The 23,908-nt window shown below is 43.2% G+C and overlaps 4 protein-coding genes across 10 annotated transcripts in view; 2 read left to right on the forward strand and 2 right to left on the reverse strand.

Moving 5' to 3' along the window:
• kifc3 (kinesin family member C3) overlaps positions 1-6,271 on the forward strand; it is a 32,291-nt gene extending 26,020 nt beyond the window's left edge. For 6 of the 7 annotated variants that reach the window (XM_047580995.1, XM_047580992.1, XM_047580990.1 and 3 more), the window contains 5 exons: positions 2,786-3,015; positions 3,097-3,243; positions 3,850-3,979; positions 4,307-4,353; positions 5,628-6,271. In XM_047580995.1, the coding sequence (XP_047436951.1) occupies positions 2,786-3,015; positions 3,097-3,243; positions 3,850-3,979; positions 4,307-4,353; positions 5,628-5,636 (563 nt within the window). In that variant the 3' untranslated portion in view covers positions 5,637-6,271. The remainder of the gene's footprint in view (positions 1-2,785; positions 3,016-3,096; positions 3,244-3,849; positions 3,980-4,306; positions 4,354-5,627) is intronic. The other variant, XM_047580993.1, reaches the window with a different exon arrangement.
• Positions 6,272-14,293: 8,022 nt separating this feature from the next.
• LOC125005755 (chymotrypsin B-like) lies at positions 14,294-15,978 on the reverse strand. Its single transcript, XM_047581311.1, has 7 exons — positions 15,816-15,978; positions 15,592-15,695; positions 15,438-15,517; positions 15,240-15,321; positions 14,982-15,162; positions 14,659-14,792; positions 14,294-14,573 (listed from the first exon to the last, which is right to left on the reverse strand). Exons 1-7 carry the CDS (start codon positions 15,889-15,891, stop codon positions 14,412-14,414), a joined length of 819 nt encoding a protein of 272 aa, XP_047437267.1. The 5' UTR covers positions 15,892-15,978; the 3' UTR covers positions 14,294-14,411.
• Positions 15,979-18,551: 2,573 nt separating this feature from the next.
• Positions 18,552-20,237, reverse strand: LOC125005754 (chymotrypsin B-like). Its single transcript, XM_047581310.1, has 7 exons — positions 20,075-20,237; positions 19,850-19,953; positions 19,696-19,775; positions 19,498-19,579; positions 19,240-19,420; positions 18,917-19,050; positions 18,552-18,831 (listed from the first exon to the last, which is right to left on the reverse strand). Exons 1-7 carry the CDS (start codon positions 20,148-20,150, stop codon positions 18,670-18,672), a joined length of 819 nt encoding a protein of 272 aa, XP_047437266.1. The 5' UTR covers positions 20,151-20,237; the 3' UTR covers positions 18,552-18,669.
• Positions 20,238-21,260: 1,023 nt separating this feature from the next.
• ctrb.3 (chymotrypsinogen B, tandem duplicate 3) lies at positions 21,261-22,946 on the forward strand. Its single transcript, XM_047580585.1, has 7 exons — positions 21,261-21,423; positions 21,545-21,648; positions 21,723-21,802; positions 21,919-22,000; positions 22,078-22,258; positions 22,448-22,581; positions 22,667-22,946. The coding sequence occupies exons 1-7, from the start codon at positions 21,348-21,350 to the stop codon at positions 22,826-22,828; spliced, it is 819 nt and encodes a 272-aa protein (XP_047436541.1). The 5' UTR covers positions 21,261-21,347; the 3' UTR covers positions 22,829-22,946.
• Positions 22,947-23,908: the final 962 nt, after the last annotated feature.

Here is a 23,908-nt window from a genome sequence, read left to right on the forward strand (position 1 = left end):
GGTCATTAACAAACTGCAACGTTACATTGCAGATAACGTTGCAGTTTGTTCAAACCCCCGCTCCTTCAAAAGGCTGCTGATGTTAGAATAAATTACTGTGTCCTGCACAGCGTCCGATATCTGCCACCAAATCTCCTCTTCTCCCCAGATGCAGAGCGCTGCCATGATCGTTAAAAAATTGGGATATTGCTATAGAAGCTGTATATAAACGGTCCGTGTATGTTTTGGTCATTGGATTCTCCGTTCAGAAGAGGATATTAAAAAACGAAAAATGAGTGGTTATTTGGTTATCATTTTAAAATTTAGAAATTAAAATTAAAATTCAAAGCATTTTTTAAGTTTAAGTTTAAGACGAACAACCAAAACTTTAAAAAATGATTGATTTTCTTTTTCTATTTCTAAAAACAAAAAATAAAATAGTTAGAAGACAGAAACAAAGAAATGCCCATTTTGTGCGACTCTTTCACATCGACCCTTTGGCTCGATGTGAAAGGGGTTATATACACTCACCTAGGCTGCAGCTATATAAAAGCAAGACTATTTACTATTTATGGTGGGGGCAGGTTGTTCAGGAGCTGGGCTTGACCCCTTAGTTCCAGTCAAAGGAACTCTGAAGACATTTTGAACAATTCCATGCTCCCAAGTTTGTGGGACCAGTTTGGGGACGACCCCCTTCCTCTTCCAACGTGACTGAGAACCAGAGCACAAAGCCAGGTCCATAAAGACCTGGATGAGGAGGAACTGGACTGGCCTGCACAGAGTTCTGACCCCCATAGAACCCCTCTGGGATGAATTATTAGCCAGGGCTTTTCTTCCAACATCACTAATGAGCTTCTGGAACCAACTCACTCCTAAACCTGAAGAGTTGGAGCTGTTGGAGCTACAGAGGCTGGAGACGTGACATTAAACCCTGGAGACGAAGAATGGACGTCACTGGAGGTCATATGGGGTCAACCCCAGGGTGCTCGAAACCTGTGCCACCCAGCTCTGTGGAGTTCTTCAGCATGTCTTCAACATGACCCGGTGGCTAGAAGGACTACAGACCGGTGGCGCTGACCTCCCACATCATGAAGATGCTGGACAGACTCATCTTGGAGCAACTCGTGGTCAAGCCACATCTGGACCCCCTCCAGTTTATACCAGCCCCAACTCAGAGTTGAGGATGTCATCATCTTCCTACTCAACCGTGTCTACGCCACCTGGACAAGACGGCGAGTACTGTGAGAGTCATGTTCTCTGACTTCTCCAGCGCTTTCAGCACCGTCCGTCCGGCTCTTCTGGGTGAGAAGATGATGGGGATGCAGGTGTATCCCCCCCCCGGTGTCATGGGTTGTTGACTACCTGACTGGCAGACACAGTATATGCACCTGTAACGCTGTGTGTCAGACAGGCTGGTCAGCAACACTGTGTCCCCCCCAGGGGACTGTCCTCTCTCCCTTCCTCTTCACCCTCTACACCACAGACTTCAACCCCTGCACAGAGACCTGTCACATCCAGACATTTTCTGATGACTCTGCTGTGGTTGGATGTATCAGAGGGTGATGAGGTGGAGCACAGGGCTGGTGTGGACAACGCTGTCACATGGTGCGAGGAGAACCATCTACAGCTCAATGTGACGAAGCGCAGGAGCTGGTGGTGGACCTGAGGAGGACCAAGGTTCATCCAGGGGGTCAATGTGGACATAGTGGAGGATTATAAGTATCTGGGGCTTCACATTGATAATAGACTGGACTGGGGGAAGAACACAGACGCCCTGTACAGGAAGAGCCAGAATCATGACGTGTTGGTCAGACACAGGAGGACTGATCACACCACGATGACCCACAGAGACACAGGAAATCACTGCTGCCGGTGGACCTCACCCTGGATAACTCCTCACTCTGAGGGTGTAGAACCCATATTATTTATACACATATTGATACTGATAATGTGCAATAATTCATGTTCACCTCATCTCCTTGTGTGTTATATTACTAGATCCTACATGTTTCCTTCAGCTTGATGTTTGTATCTATGACAGAAGTTAGTTTCTCTAGTTTCTCCTGTTCTTCTCTCTCTATCTTCTCTGGTTCTACCCGGCTGGTCTTCAGCAGATGGTTCCTCCATATGAGCTGGTTCTGGTTCTGCTCCAGGTTTCTTCCTGTTAAAGGGAGTTTTTCCCTCAGGCTGCTCTGGAGGTTTCAGGCTGGTTTTTGTGAAGCTTCTTGAGACGGTTTGTGTTGTTATTGGCGCTATATAAATAAAACTGAATTGAAAATGAAAACTGAATCTCATATACAAGGACACATTCCCTGTGTACTAGGGGACTCTGGTCTTACTATGTCCAATAATGTTTATAACTATACTGACCCTGAGATTGTGCAATGACACATGCATAACGTCATTATTTTCATACACTTGTATATATTTTTTCTCTGTAGAGCAATAACTCAGAACACAGAGTTCACTTATACTTGTACATATTGTTATATATGTGTTTCCTATATTTTTTACATTCTCTTACTTATTCTTATTGCTCTTTGTCCTTAACACTGGTACTTTGGGTTGGAGCTGCTGTAAAGAAAAGTAATTTCCCCCTGGGATCAATAAAGTGATTCTGATTCTGATGAAGACAGGAGAGAGAAAAATGCTGGACATGTAGTGTATGTTTGTGTCCATCTGGTCTCAGAGAATCTTCTATGGACTCATTCCCTCAGAACCACAGTCTGGTCACCAACATGTAGCGTGTAATAAAAACCTCAGAATGTCTCCGGTGTATCTCATGGCTCTGGACCTCGTCCCCCAGGGAAGCTGAACCTGGTGGACCTGGCTGGGTCCGAGCGGATTGGGAAGTCGGGGGCGGAGGGAAGTCGTCTGAGAGAAGCTCAGTGCATCAACAAGTCTCTGTCGGCGTTGGGGGACGTCATCAACGCTCTGAGGAACAAACACGCCCACGTCCCCTTCAGGAACTCACGCCTCACCTACCTGCTGCAGGACGCCCTGAGCGGGGACAGCAAGACGCTCATGATGGTGCAGGTAAGACACCCCCCCAACCCAAGAGCACATGGACCCTGTCTCCATTAGAACCAGGTCAATGAGGACTCGTCCTCTCTGCAGGTCTCTCCGTTGCCTGCAAACATGAGCGAGTCGGTCTGCTCGCTGAAGTTCGCCCAGCGGGTTCGAAGCATCGAACTAAGTTCCTCGTCCTCCAGGAGACACGAGAACTCGTCCACCTCGTCCTCACCGACCCATGACAGCGTTGAGGTGATTCACACCGTTCATTAATGAGTAATAAGTAATTTATAATAATAAGACGCCACAGAAACAAGTTCAGTTCCTGCTGTTTTATTTCTCCTCTAAAAAAAAATCTGATGGTTCTTCTCATGAAGAACAGCAGCTTTAAATATTTAATGTCCTCGGGCATTTTCACTGTGTTTCAGCTGCTCAGTTCTGTGCAGGAACTTTTCTTTTAGTCAAATATTTGAACTCCATTGTTGTTTCCTCTTTGTGTGTATATATATATATGTGTATATGTGTATGTGTATGTGTGTATATGTGTATGTGTGTGTGTGTGTGTGTGTATATATATATATGTATGTATGTATGTGTTTTTTTTTTATGGCGGTTTCACATTTTTCCACAAAGGTTTCCAGAGGGGAGTAAATCTGAGGAGGGTGTGAGGGTGAAAACCTTCTCTAATATTTTAAAAAGTGGTTCATATTTTATGTGTACATTTTTTTTCTATTTTTTCCTTCTGTCTTTCTGAGCCATGGCACCAAAATTCAAATTCTAAATGACAAAGTTAAATGTTCGTTAACCTTAAATGGATTCAGTAAACTGAGACCTGTGTGACCTCTTGCCTCTCCTCAGCTGGACTCCCCCCCGGTGACCCCGGTTCCTCTCCCCATCTCTCGGGCCAGTAGTGCCGGTTCCACCCTCTCCTCGGCCTCCAGGACCCCGGGAGGCTCGCGGCGGAGGTCCCAGTCCCAGCTGACCACAGGTACAGAGCTGGACGATAAGAAATAAACCACCATGTTTAATCACAGCGGGGGGGGGGGTCTAATCAGACTTAATCTGCTCTGGTTTTAGAGTTTATTTCTCATCTCATCAGAGAGCAATAAAACGATGACAGATTAAAAATACATGAGAACTGTAAAAGAACCGTGAAAGAACATATTTGTCAGGGAGTTGTTGTAAAACATTTTCGTTTGTGCATCTGGACAGAAATGCATTGTGGGAGCTGTAGGCCAGCAGCGTGAACATTCTGTCTGTCCTCCTCCTCCTTCCTCTGTGTCCTCATTCTGTGGTCTGATTGGTTGGTTTGCAGACAGACAGGTAGACAGAGGCAGCCCATTGGTGGGGGACGGTGGGCAGGTAGGTGAGGGTGTACTGGATGCTGATTGGTGGTAGGTGGGGGTGTACTGGATGCTGATTGGTGGTAAGCTTGGCATGAAAGCTCTCAGCATGGCATGGTGCCCCCTCCCCTCCTCCTCCCCCATCTAACCCTACCCCCCCACCCCACCCCCCAAACCACAGAGCTACTGTTGTGCGCCTGCAGACCTGTGAGAGGCGCTGGAGGCTCCATGTAACTGAAGCTCAGCGTCAAAAGGAAACAACTCGTTATCAAGCAGTTACTTCAGTTTAATCCAATGAATCAATTCATTTGGTTCAATCATTTTTATTATATATAATATTTATTATTACAAATGTCTCAAGACTGGTCTGAAACCTCCAAGGTGTCTTCCTATTAAAGGGAGTTTTCTTTGATGCTGCTCTGAACAGAAGTAGAACCAGAACCAGCTCATATGGAGGGAACCGTCTATCTGAGGCCGGGCAGAACAGATAAACGTCATCCATGTAGAATCTGAGTTCACTGGTCCAGTCTCATCTGAGGAGGCCTTGTTAGTCTTCAACGTAGCTTAGCCTAGCTTAGCACAAAGATACATAAAAGTTTTTGTCATAGGCTCAAGTCTCCAGGTGTGAATGGTTCTCAGGTCCTCCAGGTCTGGGTTTATCGAAACCCATTTGAATTGAATTGTTAAACGTGGAGAACTGGGAACCTTCACAGAGAACCAGTTGTGTCATTAGAGATGATTCTACTTCATGGAGTCAGGCTAACAGTTTCCATCCATTTCTAGTTTTTGTGCTAAGCTAGGCTAACCCATCCAGAAGTTGTCACATATATCTATGATGCCTCTAAGCTGACGAGCTAATGAGCTAATGTGTTGTTTCCTTGTGGCTGTTGATGTTTTGATGTTTGTGGATGAGTCATTGTTTCTGTGTCCTGCTGCTGAGGATTCTGGGAATTCTGATAAATCTGAAAACACAGACGCTGAGTTTCCACCTCCAACACGTCACAGTTCACAGATCTCCTGACTCATCGTCCAGATTAATGTCAGACATGTTTGAAGCTTAACTTCTTCCTCCTCCATCTCTGTTAGTTGTTAACATGGTTCGTTTAAGATGAAGAGAGAAGGATGTTTGAGCTCAGCAGGTAACCATAGCAACAGAGTCAGAATAAACACATCTAGGAAGATGAAGGATTGAGGGTGGAAGACGTTCAGCTGCTCTGATGTTTTCACATTTATGACCCCGAGAGTGGACATGGTCAAACTGAGAGGAGCCTCTGACCGATGGTTTCTCTGCAGGACGACTGAAGCTGACGGCCTGACGGACGCCACGGACGGACGCCACGGACGGACGCACGCCACGCACGGACGGACGCCACGGACGGACGCCACGGACGGACGCACGCCACGGACGGACGCACGCCACGGACGGACGGACGCCACGCTCGCTTCGTCCTGATGGATTGTGACGGGAATCAAACTCTTCTCATGTGTCATCGGCCAAATATTCAACATTTTCTTCCAATCACAGTATTTTTCTTTCATTGTTGCACTTTAATCCTCCTGATGATTTTCTACGCTGCCGTTCCAGATGTGGTGGATCATGACATTATAATATATTCACAACTCAGTATTTATGTTGGACATGAGGACTTTTACTTTTCTGTTTGAGGTGATCTTTAAATTTTCAGAAAGCTTTTTCTTTCTCTGAATGTTTGCTTTGTCCATCAGGACGTCTGCTTTTATTCAGAGACGAGCCTCTGTCCCACCTCCTCTCTTCTGCTGTCGTCCCTGGTCTAGGACACCCTGGTGACCTCTGACCTCAGACCGATTAGCCGTAGCTGTAGTGAAGAGGAATCATGACGTCTGCCTGCTTTGTCTTCACTGTAGATTCCTACAGGTGTTTTTTTTGTATTTCCTTTTTAATAAACACTTGAAACCAACTCACTTGTCCAGTTGTTTAACTCTCTGGCCTTGTTCAAATAAACTCTTCATTCGTCTTGTTTACAGTCTGCAAAGTACTGTGAGTTTTTAGATTTTTGATGGTTTTTGCTACTTTTAAAAAGCTTGTAACATTTTGAGTTGTACTTATGAATAGTGTCAAACATGAGAACTTTTCTATTGTGCCACCATATATGATACAAATACAAATAATACTGGTTCAGTAAAACATGTTTATTTAAGCATTAAATACAACATCCCAGCAAATATGTAGCAGGATGAAATCTCTTAGTATCTACCAATACTGTAAGTACTAGACTGCACACAAACAAAAAGATGCAGACTGGTGTGGACATGTTAAAAGAGTCAAACCACAACACAGTTCAAAAGTCCTGTAATAATAATCCTGAGCTGAGTAGAGACGAGATGTTTGTGCAGGCGAAATCACAAAATTCTCATCTCATAGGAAAAATGTAACAAGAAATGAAAGTCCAGTTACTTGATAAAATAAACACTGCAGCAAGTAAGACCCTGCAAACCGCGTCACTGCCACAGCGTCACGTTTCCATGACGACCGACCGGAACAAGACGAGGAGTGTGTCATGTTTACGTGACTCCCGATTGTAAAAACGAGTCTTTAAAGTAAAACTGAACTTTTTCAGTTTTTCTGAATTCTTTAACTTCAAAGACACACGTGCACAGTATAACGCTTATTTGTAGCGCTGCTCACTTTGTTTAATAAATGAGACTGTAGCCGCACTGACGGAGCCAACGGAGCTAACGGAGCTAACGGAGCTAACGAAGCCAACAGAGCTAACGAAGCTAACGAAGCTAACAGAGCTAACGGAGCTAACAGAGTTAACGAAGCTAATGATACCATAATGATACTGGTATTGGAATCGGAACAACTCCAGTTCGGTCCAGTTCTGTATTTTGATGACTCCGACTGTTACATTTTAACTTGATAACACGTTTTGAGTTGCTAACACGCTACGTTGCTAACAGGACAACAACCACAGGTAGCGAGTGAGCTCAGTGTGTGTGTGTGTGTGTGTGTGTGTGTGTGTGTGTGTGTGTGTGTGTGTGTGTGTGTGTGTGTGTGTGTGTGTGTGTGTGTGTGTGTGTGTGCTCATATTAGCCTGTGCACCCACGTGTTTATCAAAGGTGAAGTTACTGGCATATTTAAACGAGTCCTTCCCAAATAACTTATACATGATTCATGCATTAAAGACCTCTCTTTAACCATGAGAAGGATATTTCTCCGGTTCCCAATGTTAAAAGGCCAATAAATATAATTTAAAAAAGTACAGCCTGATCTACAATACATATGGTGATTAGTTTACAACACAACTCAAACTTTTTTGCTTAGTTCGCTGAAAAATATGGTTCAGCCAAGAACTTTAAGTTTTCATTTTTAGAGTGTGTGAGAAGTGAAGGAGTCCAGTGATCTTTCCATGTCAGGTTCCCCTGAAGCTTGTGTCTCATTCAGATGAGTCCAGATGTTTTTTCAGTGTTGTTGCAGTTTGCACAGTAAATGTTCACACTGAAGAATCAGATGTTGATTTCAAAGCTATTTCACCATAAAAGAAGTAGAAATCAAAGAATATCATGAAAGACTCGTGAAAGACTTTCAACAATGAAATGATGTGTTCATGCTACACACTGTCTCTCGAGCACACACACACACACACACACTTGGGGCCCCTGGTAGTAACGGGGCTCCATTATAATAAATGGGAGATTTAAAAGAATTTCATGCATCGACCTACAATAAGAAAATTATTAAATCTGATCAAATACAGTAAAAATATCAAATATCACTAGTTTTCTTCTACATGAAATGTCAACATCACAGAATGCCATCACCATCCACCTACTGTTCACTTTAGGGAAAATACTCACCATTATTGGCACCCACAAAGTTTAGGAACATATGTGGAATATCTTCTGGAAAAAATGAACTGGTTATTCAGAGAGAAGAACTACTGGATTGATTGGATGATATATACAGTACAAGAAATTGGTGAAGCTAACTCCATAGCTTGTCCTACTGCCAGACCACAATTAAGAACAATTCCATTGAGGCTAAGCTCAACTTCTGACCCGTCAGGGTTGCAATGTGGCCGAAGCCTGTTTAATAAAAGGATAACTTAGACTAGTGAATGCAAATCTCTGAGTTTGTTGTTTCCTCCAGTCAAGGACTCATCCCACCAATGACAACTGCCCTACCAGGAAATTACACAGGTTGCCTAAAATCAGTAATTGGCATGAAGTGGTGCTTCAATACTATAAATATTACCACTGACAACGACAACTATTCTGCCTCATGGTTAATAAATCAGACTTCAGTGAATGGTTGCGAATGACAATTAAAAATCCTTGAATAAAGTCAGGACATAGTTAATATAGAAATAGTTCCACAGTTTGTTTTTGTTTCACCTGCTGCAGCTTTGACGTCTGCAAGGAAGGGGAATAGATATGTGTAGAATAGAATAGAAAAATCTTTATTTGTCCCACAGTGGGGAAATTTCAGAAGAATAAAGAGTGGATTGTGTAAAAGATAAATGTGTATATTGTCATTATATATATGGAATATACAATTACACTGTAAAAAAGAAAAATCGTTAAAAAAATGTAAATTTCCAGCAGCAGGGGCGCCATAAAAATACCGTAAAATAACGGAAAATTAATTTCTCGTAAAAATACAGATATTTTCCATAATTAAAATACAGTTTGCACTTGTAGTTTTAACAAGACTTTGTCGTATTTTCAGGTTGTTTAAACGTTTAATTAGAAACATTTTCACATTTTAAAACAATTAAATCACCTAGAAATATGGTAAATAAATGTATTACGAACAATAATGCTTAAATTTACAGAAATGTGCTGTTATTAATAGGTCTTAATGAAATTATTTTATGGGAAGAGATTGTATAATAATTTATATTTGATGTAATACAACAGTACATGACACAAAATAATGTGATTAGTCTTTCAAAACACGTCAAAACTGAACTGTTGCAAAACTAGATATTTGGTTAGATTGCAAGAATTTACTGTTAATTTTAGAAAACAGCAAATTGATATTTAATTGTTTTACGTTGTTTTTAACGTTTAATTACAAACATTTTACATTTTAAAATAATGAAATTACCCATAAAGGCAGCAAATTAACATTGTAATATGAATAATAATGCTTAAAGTTACAGAAATGTGCTCTTATTAGTTGTTTTAATGGCATTATTTTATTTAAAAAGGCTGTAGGCTATATTAGATTAGATGTAAAATAACAGTATACAACAATAATTTGATCTTTTCAAAACATGAGAACATGAGAAAAAATGCTGAACAAGAACAGCTACAATTTCCCATTCTCCGTATTTTTATTCAACTGTAGGAGGTAGCCATTATTACAGCAATATTCAAAAATCTATTCAATTAAAATGACTGGTTCTGAAGCAAAAAACAAAAAAACAAAAACAAAATTCAACTGAACTGGTAATGAAGTAAAAAAAAAAGTCGGCAGTTGTGGCGTATATTTTGTGCAACAAAAAATTAAATACATTTTATTTTAATGTTAAAGGATCACCATCAATTCAAATTTAGAATTATATTTAAAAAACTAACGCACTAAAATAAAAATACATTTGAATTAAATACTCGACAGCAACTAGTAAATGAGCTGCAATGCACTGTGGGAGTTCAGTGTTTTTTGGTTGATGTTACAACCATGAGTGTGGTGTGGCATTCAGTGTCATTCAGTTGTTGTGTAACTCTCGCTCGTTCACTGACTAGTGACTAGTTGCTGCTATTCTGAAACAGTTAGTTAGCGTGAAAAAGTGAACGGCTTTGATCAGTGTCCTTCCTCCGCACCGCTCGCTGCAGAGAGCTGCAACAGAGGAAAGAAAGAGCTGCAACAGAGGAACGTTTTTTTTCTGTACATTGTAATAAAATATCCTGTGTTCATCCCATAATCCCATCCCATCATTAGTTGTGTGTCATTTGCTACCGAATAACTGCTGCTGATTGTACTATATTACACGAAGTTAGAGGTAGATTATTTTATTTTTCAGCCCATCTAACCCAAAAGAGTAATTGTGTGCAACAGATGCATGTACTCACCAGAGAGGGGCATCTGGTCGGACTGTGTTACTGGACTTGTACTGGTACTGGCTCTGCTCAACTGTTGGTTGCTCTGGCTGCTTGGAGGACTGTCCAAGACATGTTGTTGGCCTTATTAAAGGACAGATAGTAGTAATATTTAAACACAAACATCACATAGCTCAATCTGGGTATATTATTACCTAACATAATTCTATCCTCAGTAGCCATTGGTATATTTAAAACTGTTCCTTTCTCAATATAATGCAGTACACCACCACTAAGACCCACTATGAAATCAATGATGAACAAGGTGTAGTGTATAGTCATCACCTTTTTCAAAACATCAACAAAAATGTAGAGAATATTCTTTGAAGTATAATTCATAGTAGAACTGCTGTATTGGACTGCATTGATTAGTACAGGTGGACCTAATAAGTAGATTTTGACTATGCACATTTTTTTAATGTGAAAGTTTATTCTGTACAAACTGAAACACATACTTGTCTTTTTGAGCACTGACAGACGTTTCCTGGCTTCAACTGGTCTGAGGACAGAAAGGAGGTCACTCTCCTGCAGGAAGCTCAGGTCCTCAACTCCTAAACATTGCAGATGCCCCAGCAAAGGCTCAGGGTCTCTCAGTTTAGGCACTGATTTGATGAAAGACAGAAGCGGACTCTCTGCATCCATGACTAGGACGACTAGAAGGGATGAAAAATACTGTTACTGTCAGATTTTAATCTTTCAAACTCCAGATGACTCTGAGTCAACAATGCTATGCTTAAGTGAAATTACTCTTGTCCCACAAAGCTTGTACACATGCAAATGGTAATAATCTAGTTTCTGCTTAGGCTTCCAACATTTCATGCTTGTTTCACTTCATACAATGCAAATGCTGGCACATAGGACACATCATGAGGTGTAACAATAAAGTATACGTGCTGGTCCTGCATCACAAGCATGAGCTCAATCTGTCTGAATTCAAGTGCCTCACCTTGGTTTAAACACAGAAAGACCCTTTTTACTGTACTGAGTGCCACTGCTTCACTGTACAGTTCAGCATGGAAAAGAGTGGAGTTCTTAACCACAAGTTTATGCCATGAAATCAGCTCTCACCACTTATCTGCAGAGAGAAAGAAAAAACAATGATGAAATTTGCCAAAATCAAAATAAATGCTATTGGTTGTGAAAAAGTCGACCTAAACTGTGTTAGCAGATCTCCCCTCAATAAACTAGAAGATGATCGTTAGCTTATCCTTTCCATATTTTTCAGTATTGTTTTGAATTTCATGTTGACCACTGACTAGTGTTGCACCAAAATTAAAATTTGAAAAACCTTGAAAAAGGCAGAGTAGGTCGCTCCTCCTATATTTGTGAGAGGCAAGAGGAAGATGAAAATATCAGTTTTAAGAAAGAGTAACTGGTTAAAATAAACCATTACCAAATCTCAGTATCATTTATAAAACATTTGTGCTCTCTTCTTTGGAAGAAAATCCACTTAAAATGTCTCAGTAGCGACACCTGCAAGTGGAGGAGTAGGAGCAGTCTGCGCGGAAAGAAGACTTTGACATTTTGACACGTTACATAAAATCCAGCTTCCTATCCTAGCCAGAAATCATGCCATAGTAAAAGTTATGGCCAAAAAAAACAGTGAAAATGTAGAAGAGGGTTAATTATCGATTATTGTTCATTGTTGCAGCTCTAAACAAATGTTGTTCCTCTTTCTCTCCGCCTGTGTCAGTCAGTTCACAGAAGTAAATGTAATGACTCACTGTTAAGTGCTAAGCTAACGTTAGTGTAAATAAAATAAAAAGTGGTTGGTCTGGCTGACTGCTAACACTCATAGATATATATCTATGACTAACACTGGCAGACGCCGCCGCCGGCCATACTTTTGTTATCGTAGTTAGCTAACATTTCAATTGACGACATGCTAGCGGATTGGTTTTGTCGACTGAGTAAAGTCAGAGGCATGGTGGTAAATAAAGCTAATACTACTAAGCTTCAGTTTGATACTTGCCTTCTGCCTTCGTCCTTCCTCCAGCCTCGACATTAGCTGCTGTTTGCTCCAAGTTTCTGTGACCAAACGGGAACAGCCGCGTGGTGGTTGTTGACCTTGTTAAGCGTAATGTCAAAGACGGATGTTCAGTGTCCCAACAGACAATGGCATGTCTTCTTCTTCTTCTTCTTCTTCTTCTTCTTCTTCTTCTGCTTCTTCTTCTCCAACCGTTTCTGTCGAAGCGTCTGTTTGAGTTTGTGCAGGGAGACGTTGCAGCAGTAAAATGTCTCCTGATTACACGTGTTTTGTTCAGACAGGCTGTGAAATAATTCAAGACGTTGTGATTTACATTGGGTTGTATATATATATATATACACACAATAGCCTACAGTGTTAAATAGTTATTTTACTATTAATTTCTCAGTAATTTAAATGTTTTTTTTAAGTTTTAAAGTTGAATTTTACAGTTTATTCCATTAAATAACAGCCAAATATTTGTAAAATTACGATGCATTTGTGAACATATTTTAACAATAAATATCTGTATTTCTAATGATTTTTGTAACAATACAGAAATATCATGTTTTCATACGTATTTTCACAGTTACAGTGATTTCATTTATTCATTTGACATGTAAAATCACAGTCTCCTTTCGTTCATTGTCCAGATTGTTTCTGTATTTTAAAAATACAGAAATAATCTGTAAACAGTAAAATTCAGTTATATTACTTTTTTCTTTTTTCTTTTTTTTTTTACAGTGTATACAACAATATACAAGTTTTGTCATTGGGTTAAAGGCTAATGTGTAACTGTGTGAAAAAACACAAAGCTCCAGGAACTGTATCCATGTGCATCAACACCAGGTTTGACACTCAGAGCTCAAGTCTGTAAGAAATTCACTGCAATACATGCAACACACACTGGATTTCCACCCATAGGCCCAGTTTCTTTTAATGCACCAACACAAATTGTTATCTGACATTGTTAAGATCACACCAGAGTCACTCATTCACTCCACTGGTGTGCAGACTGGTAACTAAGAATATTACATGAAGTTTCTCTCATCTGGAGGAAAAAGTTAAAAACTACGATTTAAAATTGCTGAGTTTAGAATAAAAGCTATGTGATCTATATTTTATTACTATATAGTGTAAATAACATGGCATTAAAAACTGTGGTTGGCCAAAAGTGGGCCACTCACATGGGTTCAGCCCAATATGATCTAAAGTGGGCTAAACCAGTAACAATAATAACCCATAAGTAACGACAATTCCAGACTTTTTCGATTTGTTTTGGTTCAAAGAAGAACGAGAAAATTAGGAGAATGTTGACATTTAATAAAATATCCTTTGAAATAATGAAGTGTCTAAACATAAGTCAGGGTAATCTGGGCTCATGTCTGTCTGCAGTCTAGTCCTGGGTCTGTCTAGTCCTGGTCTCAGTGTTGTGTTCTGTCCACTTCTTTGAATAAAACGGTTTTGCATGTTGGGTGCCATGGTGGAGACGTTGTAAGTGGTAAACACTGCCTTATAGCTGCATTTAAATGTTCTTTAGACCGATCTGGATCTTCTTTCTTCGTTAAAGTACATTTTTAATAGTCTAATAGTTGAATTATCAACCTGAATTTTTGGTGTCACATTGTGTAAAATTTCATTTTAAACTCGTATGTCTCATTTCTAAAACATCTACATATAGTATTTGAATAAAAAAACATATTAATTCCTGTTTCCTTTGATGATTTTATTTCTTTCTAATCTCTCCTTCTAGACTGAACTCCTGGAGACATTGTTTGCTTGTCTTGGAGATTCATCCAGGCTGTGGTGTTAGCATGGTGCAACGTTTACGTACTCAGACAATAAAACTTCTGAGGATGATAGTGTAAAGATGAGTTTTTCTGAAGAGACACAACTCAAACACAATCACTGATTTTAAAAGTTTTTATTGTCATTCATCTTCAACATGTTCAGAAGTGGCTCAGGGTTCAGGGGTTGAGGTCAGAGGTCAGAGGTTGTGGGTTCCCATGGCTTCAGCCTCTGGGCGTTTAGTTGGCGGCCAGGATCTGGTCGACCCATCCACGGAGCTCGGTGACACGGGCGTAGACACCAGGGGTGGAGGTGGAGCAACGGCTGCTTCCCCAGGACACGATACCGACCAGAGTCCAAGCGTTGTCCTTCTGACAGACCAGGGGACCACCGGAGTCGCCCTGAAACACAAGCAGACAAACAGAGTGAAGACGGCGACTCTGCACCTGTGACCCAGGTGATACAGGTAAGTGGGCGGGGCTTCACCATGCAGGAAGAGGCTCCAGCTGCACCGGCACAGATCATGAGGCTGGAGATCTTGTTGCCCCAGTGTCTCTTACACTGGTCGTTGGACAGCAGAGGCAGGGCGGCCTGCTGCAGCTTGTTGGGAGTACTGGGAGCTGTGGGAGACAGAACCCTTCATTAAAGCATCGGTTAAAGCCACAGCAAACATCAGTTCACCTGATGATAACATGAGACTTATTAATAATGTTCATTAGACTAATCACCTGTCCTGATCCAGATATTTAACCTGGTTTTGAAGGACCAGATGTTGTAGGTTGTTCATATTTGGGGGGTGGAGGTCTTACCGTTGTAGCGGGTCAGACCCCAGCCAGATGTGACGCAGGTCATGCCAGCGGCGAAGTCATCAGAGGACTCGGCGAGGCAGACGGGGGACACGTTGGTGGTGAAACGGGCAGGGGTGGCCAGCTTGATGAGGGAGATGTCGTTGTTGATGGTTCTGGGGTTCCAACTGGGGTGGGTGAACACCTGTAGATAGTGGGGGGAGGGGGGTTAGAGGAGGGAGGACGGCGTGATCTGAGAGTTTAGTGGCTGATGGTTCTGACCTTGGCGGGTTTCAGAATCTGGACATCCTCGTTAGAACCGTAACCCTTGTCATGCTCTCCAACAACCACACGGTGGTAGGTCCTGGTAGAGAAGAACTCAGCTTTAAAGGATGAAACGGTTCAGGTACAAGGGAGGTAGGTGGACAGGTACAGGTGAGGTAGGTTGACAGGTACAGGTGAGGTTGTTTTGGTACTGACCTGACGTTGCAGTGAGCAGCTGTCACCACCCAGTTCTCGTTGATGAGAGATCCTCCACAGAAGTGGAAGCCGTTGGATTGCTGAGAATAAAACAAAGTTAGTGACCGAAGAAGAAGACGAAGAAGAAGACGTTTGAAGAGGTCAGCTGACTCACCTGCAGAGACACCTGCCAGGGCCACGAGTGAGGAACCGCCTCCTCACCATTGACGATGCGGGCGTAGCCGGACACCTCAGGGGTGACGGCAGGGACGCCACAGCCTGAGGGAGGACATGAACAAGATCTTAATCGACCAGAGAGTGGACCAGGAATTGAACCAGGAATTGGACCAGAAGTTGTCCTGTGTCCACAAGTCAAACTGAAGATGGCGCTGAACTCACCGTAGGCGGCGCTGACGAAGGCGAGGCAGGAGACGAACCAGAGGAAGGCCATGGTGATGATGAGGATGATGGACATGAGGAGCTGAGCTGCTCTTTTATCCTCTGAGCCAACTGGACTTCAGCCAATCAGAGCATCCGACCTTTATCAGCTGGTTATCAGAGCTGAGGGGATGGTGGCATTCCCACGGGTCACACCTCAACATATAGCGCTCTGATTGGTTGAAATCTGAACAGTCAGCAGCAAAGCTTTGTTGAAACAACATTCATACTGGTGAACCTCCCTCTCTACATCTGTTGCCACCAGACATATGACTGAGCCAGATCCTTCATCCACGACATCCCGGGATGAAACGGATGAAGAAACTTCAGCAGCATTTTCCTGCCTTGGGGAGAAATGATGGTGCCAACCTTCGCGATTAAAACCCAATCATTTTTTCTATGCCGTCCTCCATTCTGTGGGACAACATGGCCATAGACATACCTGGTCAGGCATCACAAGCTACTATTAAAGGCCTCTCTCCTGAATAATGCACCAAGACATCTGTAGACTTCAATAAGTCTTTGGACCCCCTGAAGGCTTACTCCTGCTGACATGCATCACTATTTTTTTGTGAACTGTTGCCCCCCAGCTAAGACGGCCATCAAATCATTCACTTTGGGTATGGGGTTCTACTGCAGGGTCAACACTGTATTTATAGTCAATTTATAATCTCTGCATAACGTGCAGTTACCATCTGGCATTGGCAAAGGAACCAGAGGGGCAGCCCAGTCAGAGTACTTGACAGGAGCAATGATGGTCTCTCTTAACAATCTGTCAATTTCAGCATCAGCTTTGTTCTTCGTGGCCTATGGAACAGATCCAGATCTATAGAAACAGGGAACAGCATTAGATGGAACATGAATAGTAGCTTTAAATCTTTTTAGCATTCCCAGCCCATCTTGAAATACTCCCCCATGCTCTTGTAGCACCTTCTCCAGGCTCAGGGGCAGTGGGGGTAATAATAATAGTGCATTATCATAGACAGTCAAAGCGCTTTATAGTGAATGAAGTAGTGATTCACTCACACAGTCACAGCCTGGTGGTGGTAAACTACCTCGGTAGTCACAGTTGCCCTGGGGCAGACTGGTGTAAACGTGGCTGATAATCCACATCTACCACCTCTGTGACCTTTACCAACATCACTCACTCACAGTCATACATCAGTTGAGTTCACAGTAGGAACAAGGTGGGGTAAGTGTCTTACCCAAGGACACCATGGGCAGACTAGGGACAGGGAACTTTTTCTCTGAATGTTTTCATGTTAAATATGGTCAGACCACATCCAGCATCCACTTCGAATGTCACTGATGCACCATTTAGTGTCATGGATACCTGGTAAGACGGAACCCGGTCCTCTTCCTTCTCACCAAGGACACTGTAAATTGAAAATGTCTCCCGTTCCTCCTCCTCCTCCTCCTCCTCCCCCTCCTCCTCAGTGCTTTGCCACTCTGGGAGAACAATAAACTCTCTTCCTTTCTGTGTGCTGCGCCTTGTTTCGTTGGGTCTTCCATCAGTTCTTTTTTTCAGTCTTTGACTTTTTTTTCTTTTGCAACATGCCCAAGCTATATTGCCCACCATTACAGATGCATGACATTTTTCCTTCTTTTATTTTTCTTCCTGTTCATTTCTTTCATTAACCTTTTCAACCGTAACACTCTGTATCCTTTCCTGCTCTCCAATGGCTTTCTCTTCTCTGCCCCCTTTGACTTGCAAGTCCTGCACATTTTTGTTAGCAGACTTCATAGCCTGGGTATGCTATGGAGTTATCCCACATACCAATCTGTCCCATAACATTTGTGAAAGTGTCTCTACATAGTGGCAGTCTTTTGCCAGTCTCCATAGTTCTGCAATATATTTAGCCACAGATTCAGTCTGTCTTTGAATGTGAGAGTCAAATTTTAATCTGGACAATTTCATTTGGTTTGGGATTAAAGTTGATCTTTAATTTATTGCCAACTGTGCTGAAGTCTTTTCTCCAGATTTTGCGAGACTCAGGAGGTTTCTCATCAAACTGTAAATTTGTGAACTCTGAGTAATATGGACCTTTTTTTTATCTTCATCATCAATATCATTTTCTTTAAAAAAGTGTTCCATTATCTCACACTATTCCTCCCATGCTTGCACATTTGAGTCAAATAGTGGCAGGGATCCAGTCGTTGCCATCTCACCTTCTTTTCTTCTTTCCCCTTTCCACCAAATCCTTTGTCCACCTGGAGTCAAATCATCTAATTAGCCCAAACACAGGAATCACAGAGTAGGACACAAAAAGTAAAGAAGTTTTATCCTCATCGCCATTAATGCCACATGGTAGGCAGCACAGACATATAGAGATCACGTGGCATAGCTCCTCCCCTTATAGATTTCTTGACAGTTAACACACACTTGGAGCATAGAGTTCCCTCTATCTGAGCATGTAAGTCTGAAGATACTACAACTCATGTCTCCTTTCTAAAACATCTACATATAGTATTTGAATAAAAAACATATTAATTCCTGTTTCCTTTGATGATTTTATTTCTTTCTAATCTCTCTCCTTCTAGACTGAACTCCTGGAGACATTGTTTGCTTGTCTTGGAGATTCATCCAGGCTGTGGTGTTAGCATGGTGCAACGTTTACATACTCAGACAATAACACTTCTGAGGATGATACTGTAAAGATGAGTTTTTCTGAAGAGACACAACTCAAACACAATCTCTGATTTTAAAAGTTTTTATTGTCATTCATCTTCCACATGTTCAGAAGTGGCTCAGGGTTCAGGGGTTGGGGTCAGAGGTCAGAGGTTGTGGGTTCCCATGGCTTCAGCCTCTGGGCGTTTAGTTGGCAGCCAGGATCTGGTCGACCCATCCACGGAGCTCGGTGACACGGGCGTACACAGCGGGGGTGGAGGTGGAGCAACGGCTGCTTCCCCAGGAAACGATACCGACCAGAGTCCAAGCGTTGTCCTTCTGACAGACCAGGGGACCACCGGAGTCGCCCTGAAACACAAGCAGACAAACAGAGTGAAGACGGCGACTCTGCACCTGTGATCCAGGTGATACAGGTAAGTGGGCGGGGCTTCACCATGCAGGAAGTGGCTCCAGCTGCACCAGCACAGATCATGACGCTGGAGATGTTGCTGCCCCAGTGTCTCTTACACTGGTCGTTGGACAGCAGAGGCAGGGCGGCCTGCTGCAGCTTGTTGGGAGTACTGGGAGCTGTGGGAGACAGAACCCTTCATTAAAGCATCGGTTAAAGCCACAGCAAACATCAGTTCACCTGATGATAACATGAGACTTATTAATAATGTTCATTAGACTAATCACCTGTCCTGATCCAGATATTTAACCTGGTTTTGAAGGACCAGATGTTGTAGGTTGTTCATATTTGGGGGGTGGGGGTCTTACCGTTGTAGCGGGTCAGACCCCAGCCAGATGTGACGCAGGTCATGCCAGCGGCGAAGTCATCAGAGGACTCGGCGAGGCAGACGGGGGACACGTTGGTGGTGAAACGGGCAGGGGTGGCCAGCTTGATGAGGGAGATGTCGTTGTTGATGGTTCTGGGGTTCCAACTGGGGTGGGTGAACACCTGTAGATAGTGGGGGGAGGGGGGTTAGAGGAGGGAGGACGGCGTGATCTGAGAGTTTAGTTGCTGATGGTTCTGACCTTGGCGGGTTTCAGAACCTGGATTGCCTCGTTAGAACCGTAACCCTTGTCATGCTCTCCAACAACCACACGGTGGTAGGTCCTGGTAGAGAAGAACTCAGCTTTAAAGGATGAAACGGTTCAGGTACAAGGGAGGTAGGTGGACAGGTACAGGTGAGGTAGGTTGACAGGTACAGGTGAGGTTGTTTTGGTACTGACCTGACGTTGCAGTGAGCAGCTGTCACCACCCAGTTCTCGTTGATGAGAGATCCTCCACAGAAGTGGAAGCCGTTGGATTGCTGAGAATAAAACAAAGTTAGTGACCGAAGAAGAAGACGAAGAAGAAGACGTTTGAAGAGGTCAGCTGACTCACCTGCAGAGACACCTGCCAGGGCCACGAGTGAGGAACCGCCTCCTCACCATTGACGATGCGGGCGTAGCCGGACACCTCAGGGGTGACGGCAGGGACGCCACAGCCTGAGGGGAGGACATGAACAAGATCTTAATCGACCAGAGAGTGGACCAGGAATTGAACCAGGAATTGGACCAGAAGTTGTCCTGTGTCCACAAGTCAAACTGAAGATGGCGCTGAACTCACCGTAGGCGGCGCTGACGAAGGCGAGGCAGGAGACGAACCAGAGGAAGGCCATGGTGATGATGAGGATGATGGACATGAGGAGCTGAGCTGCTCTTTTATCCTCTGAGCCAACTGGACTTCAGCCAATCAGAGCATCCGACCTTTATCAGCTGGTTATCAGAGCTGAGGGGATGGTGGCATTCCCACGGGTCACACCTCAACATATAGCGCTCTGATTGGCTGAAATCTGAACAGTCAGCAGCAAAGCTTTGTTGAAAATAAACTACGAGTAATGTTAGAGTTTGTCCATGAAGAATGTCTGTATTTATTTCTGATAATTTTTGATATCTGAAACGATAATTATTAATAATATATTCATACTTTTAATAATGTATTAATAATATTGCAGATGAATGAACAATCTAGTTCTACCTGCATTTCAATTATTCAGTTATAGAAACTTTTTTAACAAATACTGTTTGTGAGAGAAACAATTGATCCGTCAATCAGATTCAAATGTTGACTAAATTAGATTTTTAAAATGTGGATCACATAACATCTGTTTGACACCTTTAAATCATCTTTATTAAAAGTCAGCAATTAAAATGTTTGATTTAAACTCTGTAATGAACAGCCTCTATGACCCGAAGGATATCACTCAGTAGATACAGTGTATGAGCCATATATTATGTCAGTCATTCTGTAGATTAGACTTTTTCGGAGAAGGAGGAGGCAAACTCATTGCAGGCCCTGATGGACAGATGCCCAGAGGCTACTGACACAGGAGGGTTAGTCAACCTGCCATCATTAGTCAACAGGACACCGACATTATTAGTATTTCTGGTGATTATTTTGGGGAAGAAGGATTTTTGAGAATTATTAAGTTCCTGATTATAGATGCAGATGCCAAGTCTCTCTTTATAGATGTCATAATGTGTCTGGAGGCTTGTTGCATTCAACTTTATGACACACTGTTTTTTCTGTTTTGACTAGTGTTTTTTTCTTATCAGAAAAAATCTTCCTCTTAACAGGTGAAATTATCCATTAGAGACGTACATGGTGTTGGTAGAAATAAATCCTGACATTCTACATGAGCAAACCCTAACTCTAACTTTTCTCTGAGTTTGTTTTTGTGCTGACTGGTTCCAGACTGGATCAGAGCGCTATATGTTGAGGTGTGACCCGTGGGAATGCCACCATCCCCTCAGCTCTGATAACCAGCTGATAAAGGTCGGATGCTCTGATTGGCTGAAGTCCAGTTGGCTCAGAGGATAAAAGAGCAGCTCAGCTCCTCATGTCCATCATCCTCATCATCACCATGGCCTTCCTCTGGTTCGTCTCCTGCCTCGCCTTCGTCAGCGCCGCCTACGGTGAGTTCAGCGCCATCTTCAGTTTGACTTGTGGACACAGGACAACTTCTGGTCCAATTCCTGGTTCAATTCCTGGTCCACTCTCTGGTCGATTAAGATCTTGTTCATGTCCTCCCCTCAGGCTGTGGCGTCCCTGCCGTCACCCCTGAGGTGTCCGGCTACGCCCGCATCGTCAATGGTGAGGAGGCGGTTCCTCACTCGTGGCCCTGGCAGGTGTCTCTGCAGGTGAGTCAGCTGACCTCTTCAAACGTCTTCTTCTTCGTCTTCTTCTTCGGTCACTAACTTTGTTTTATTCTCAGCAATCCAACGGCTTCCACTTCTGTGGAGGATCTCTCATCAACGAGAACTGGGTGGTGACAGCTGCTCACTGCAACGTCAAGTCAGTACCAAAACAACCTCACCTGTACCTGTCAACCTACCTCACCTGTACCTGTCCACCTACCTCCCTTGTACCTGAACTGTTTCATCCTTTAAAGCTGAGTTCTTCTCTACCAGGACCTACCACCGTGTGGTTGTTGGAGAGCATGACAAGGGTTACGGTTCTAACGAGGATGTCCAGATTCTGAAACCCGCCAAGGTCAGAACCATCAGCCACTAAACTCTCAGATCACGCCGTCCTCCCTCCTCTAACCCCCCTCCCCCCACTATCTACAGGTGTTCACCCACCCCAGTTGGAACCCCAGAACCATCAACAACGACATCTCCCTCATCAAGCTGGCCACCCCTGCCCGTTTCACCACCAACGTGTCCCCCGTCTGCCTCGCCGAGTCCTCTGATGACTTCGCCGCTGGCATGACCTGCGTCACATCTGGCTGGGGTCTGACCCGCTACAACGGTAAGACCCCCACCCCCCAAATATGAACAACCTACAACATCTGGTCCTTCAAAACCAGGTTAAATATCTGGATCAGGACAGGTGATTAGTCTAATGAACATTATTAATAAGTCTCATGTTATCATCAGGTGAACTGATGTTTGCTGTGGCTTTAACCGATGCTTTAATGAAGGGTTCTGTCTCCCACAGCTCCCAGTACTCCCAACAAGCTGCAGCAGGCCGCCCTGCCTCTGCTGTCCAACGACCAGTGTAAGAGACACTGGGGCAGCAAGATCTCCAGCCTCATGATCTGTGCCGGTGCAGCTGGAGCCTCTTCCTGCATGGTGAAGCCCCGCCCACTTACCTGTATCACCTGGGTCACAGGTGCAGAGTCGCCGTCTTCACTCTGTTTGTCTGCTTGTGTTTCAGGGCGACTCCGGTGGTCCCCTGGTCTGTCAGAAGGACAACGCTTGGACTCTGGTCGGTATCGTGTCCTGGGGAAGCAGCCGTTGCTCCACCTCCACCCCTGGTGTCTACGCCCGTGTCACCGAGCTCCGTGGATGGGTCGACCAGATCCTGGCCGCCAACTAAACGCCCAGAGGCTGAAGCCATGGGAACCCACAACCTCTGACCTCTGACCCCAACCCCTGAACCCTGAGCCACTTCTGAACATGTGGAAGATGAATGACAATAAAAACTTTTAAAATCAGTGATTGTGTTTGAGTTGTGTCTCTTCAGAAAAACTCATCTTTACGGTATCATCCTCAGACGTTTTATTGTCTGAGTACGTAAACGTTGCACCATGCTAACACCACAGCCTGGATGAATCTCCAAGACAAGCAAACAATGTCTCCAGGAGTTCAGTCTAGAAGGAGAGATTAGAAAGAAATAAAATCATCAAAGGAAACAGGAATGAATATGTTTTTTACACAATGTGACACCAATAATTCAGGTTGATAATTCAACTATTAGAAGATCGACTACAGCAATACAATAGGGTAGCCCTTAATAGGGACCCTTAATAACGCGGCACTTCTGGTTCTGGTGTCTCTACCAACACAATGCTGGGTCTCTGACAACCCACCAAAACATCATGATCACCTCAGACCAGAAAGCCCTGAAACTGTGCAGCAGCAGCATTGCCTCCCTCAAAATTTCCCTTGTGGGAATTGTCTAGTCAGTGTTGTTGCTGATGTTCTCTATGATTTTATTACCCGTTCAGACCTGGTTTTGCCTGTGTTTCATGTATGAAAAACTAAGCCGGGGTATTTCCTCCAGGACTTCTTGCTTAGAGTGTGGGATCCTCTTTGAGACTTTAATAAACAACATTAATATGTGTCATACCTTTGCACCCCATACCTGCCGTGATAACTCTCTTGTATAACTCTCATTACATGTGTATACTACTGTTCAAAATCACTGCATATATCTGCTTCTATTATTATTTTATTCTGAAAGACTTATCTATGTTATACAGTTTTTCTATTTTTCTGCTTACTTAACTGTTGTTTTTTAACATTTTTTGTATCATTCGACAAAGTGACTGGAGTCAAATTCCTTGTATGTGTACATAGACCTGGCCAATAAAGCTGATTCTGATTCTGTGAGTCAGCCACTCGAGCATCTCATTAGCGACTGTGTGGACCTTCTGACCAGATAAGTCAGGTAGTT

The sequence above is a fragment of the Mugil cephalus genome, chromosome 3, assembly GCF_022458985.1.
Source record: "Mugil cephalus isolate CIBA_MC_2020 chromosome 3, CIBA_Mcephalus_1.1, whole genome shotgun sequence".
Classification (NCBI taxonomy): domain Eukaryota; kingdom Metazoa; phylum Chordata; class Actinopteri; order Mugiliformes; family Mugilidae; genus Mugil; species Mugil cephalus.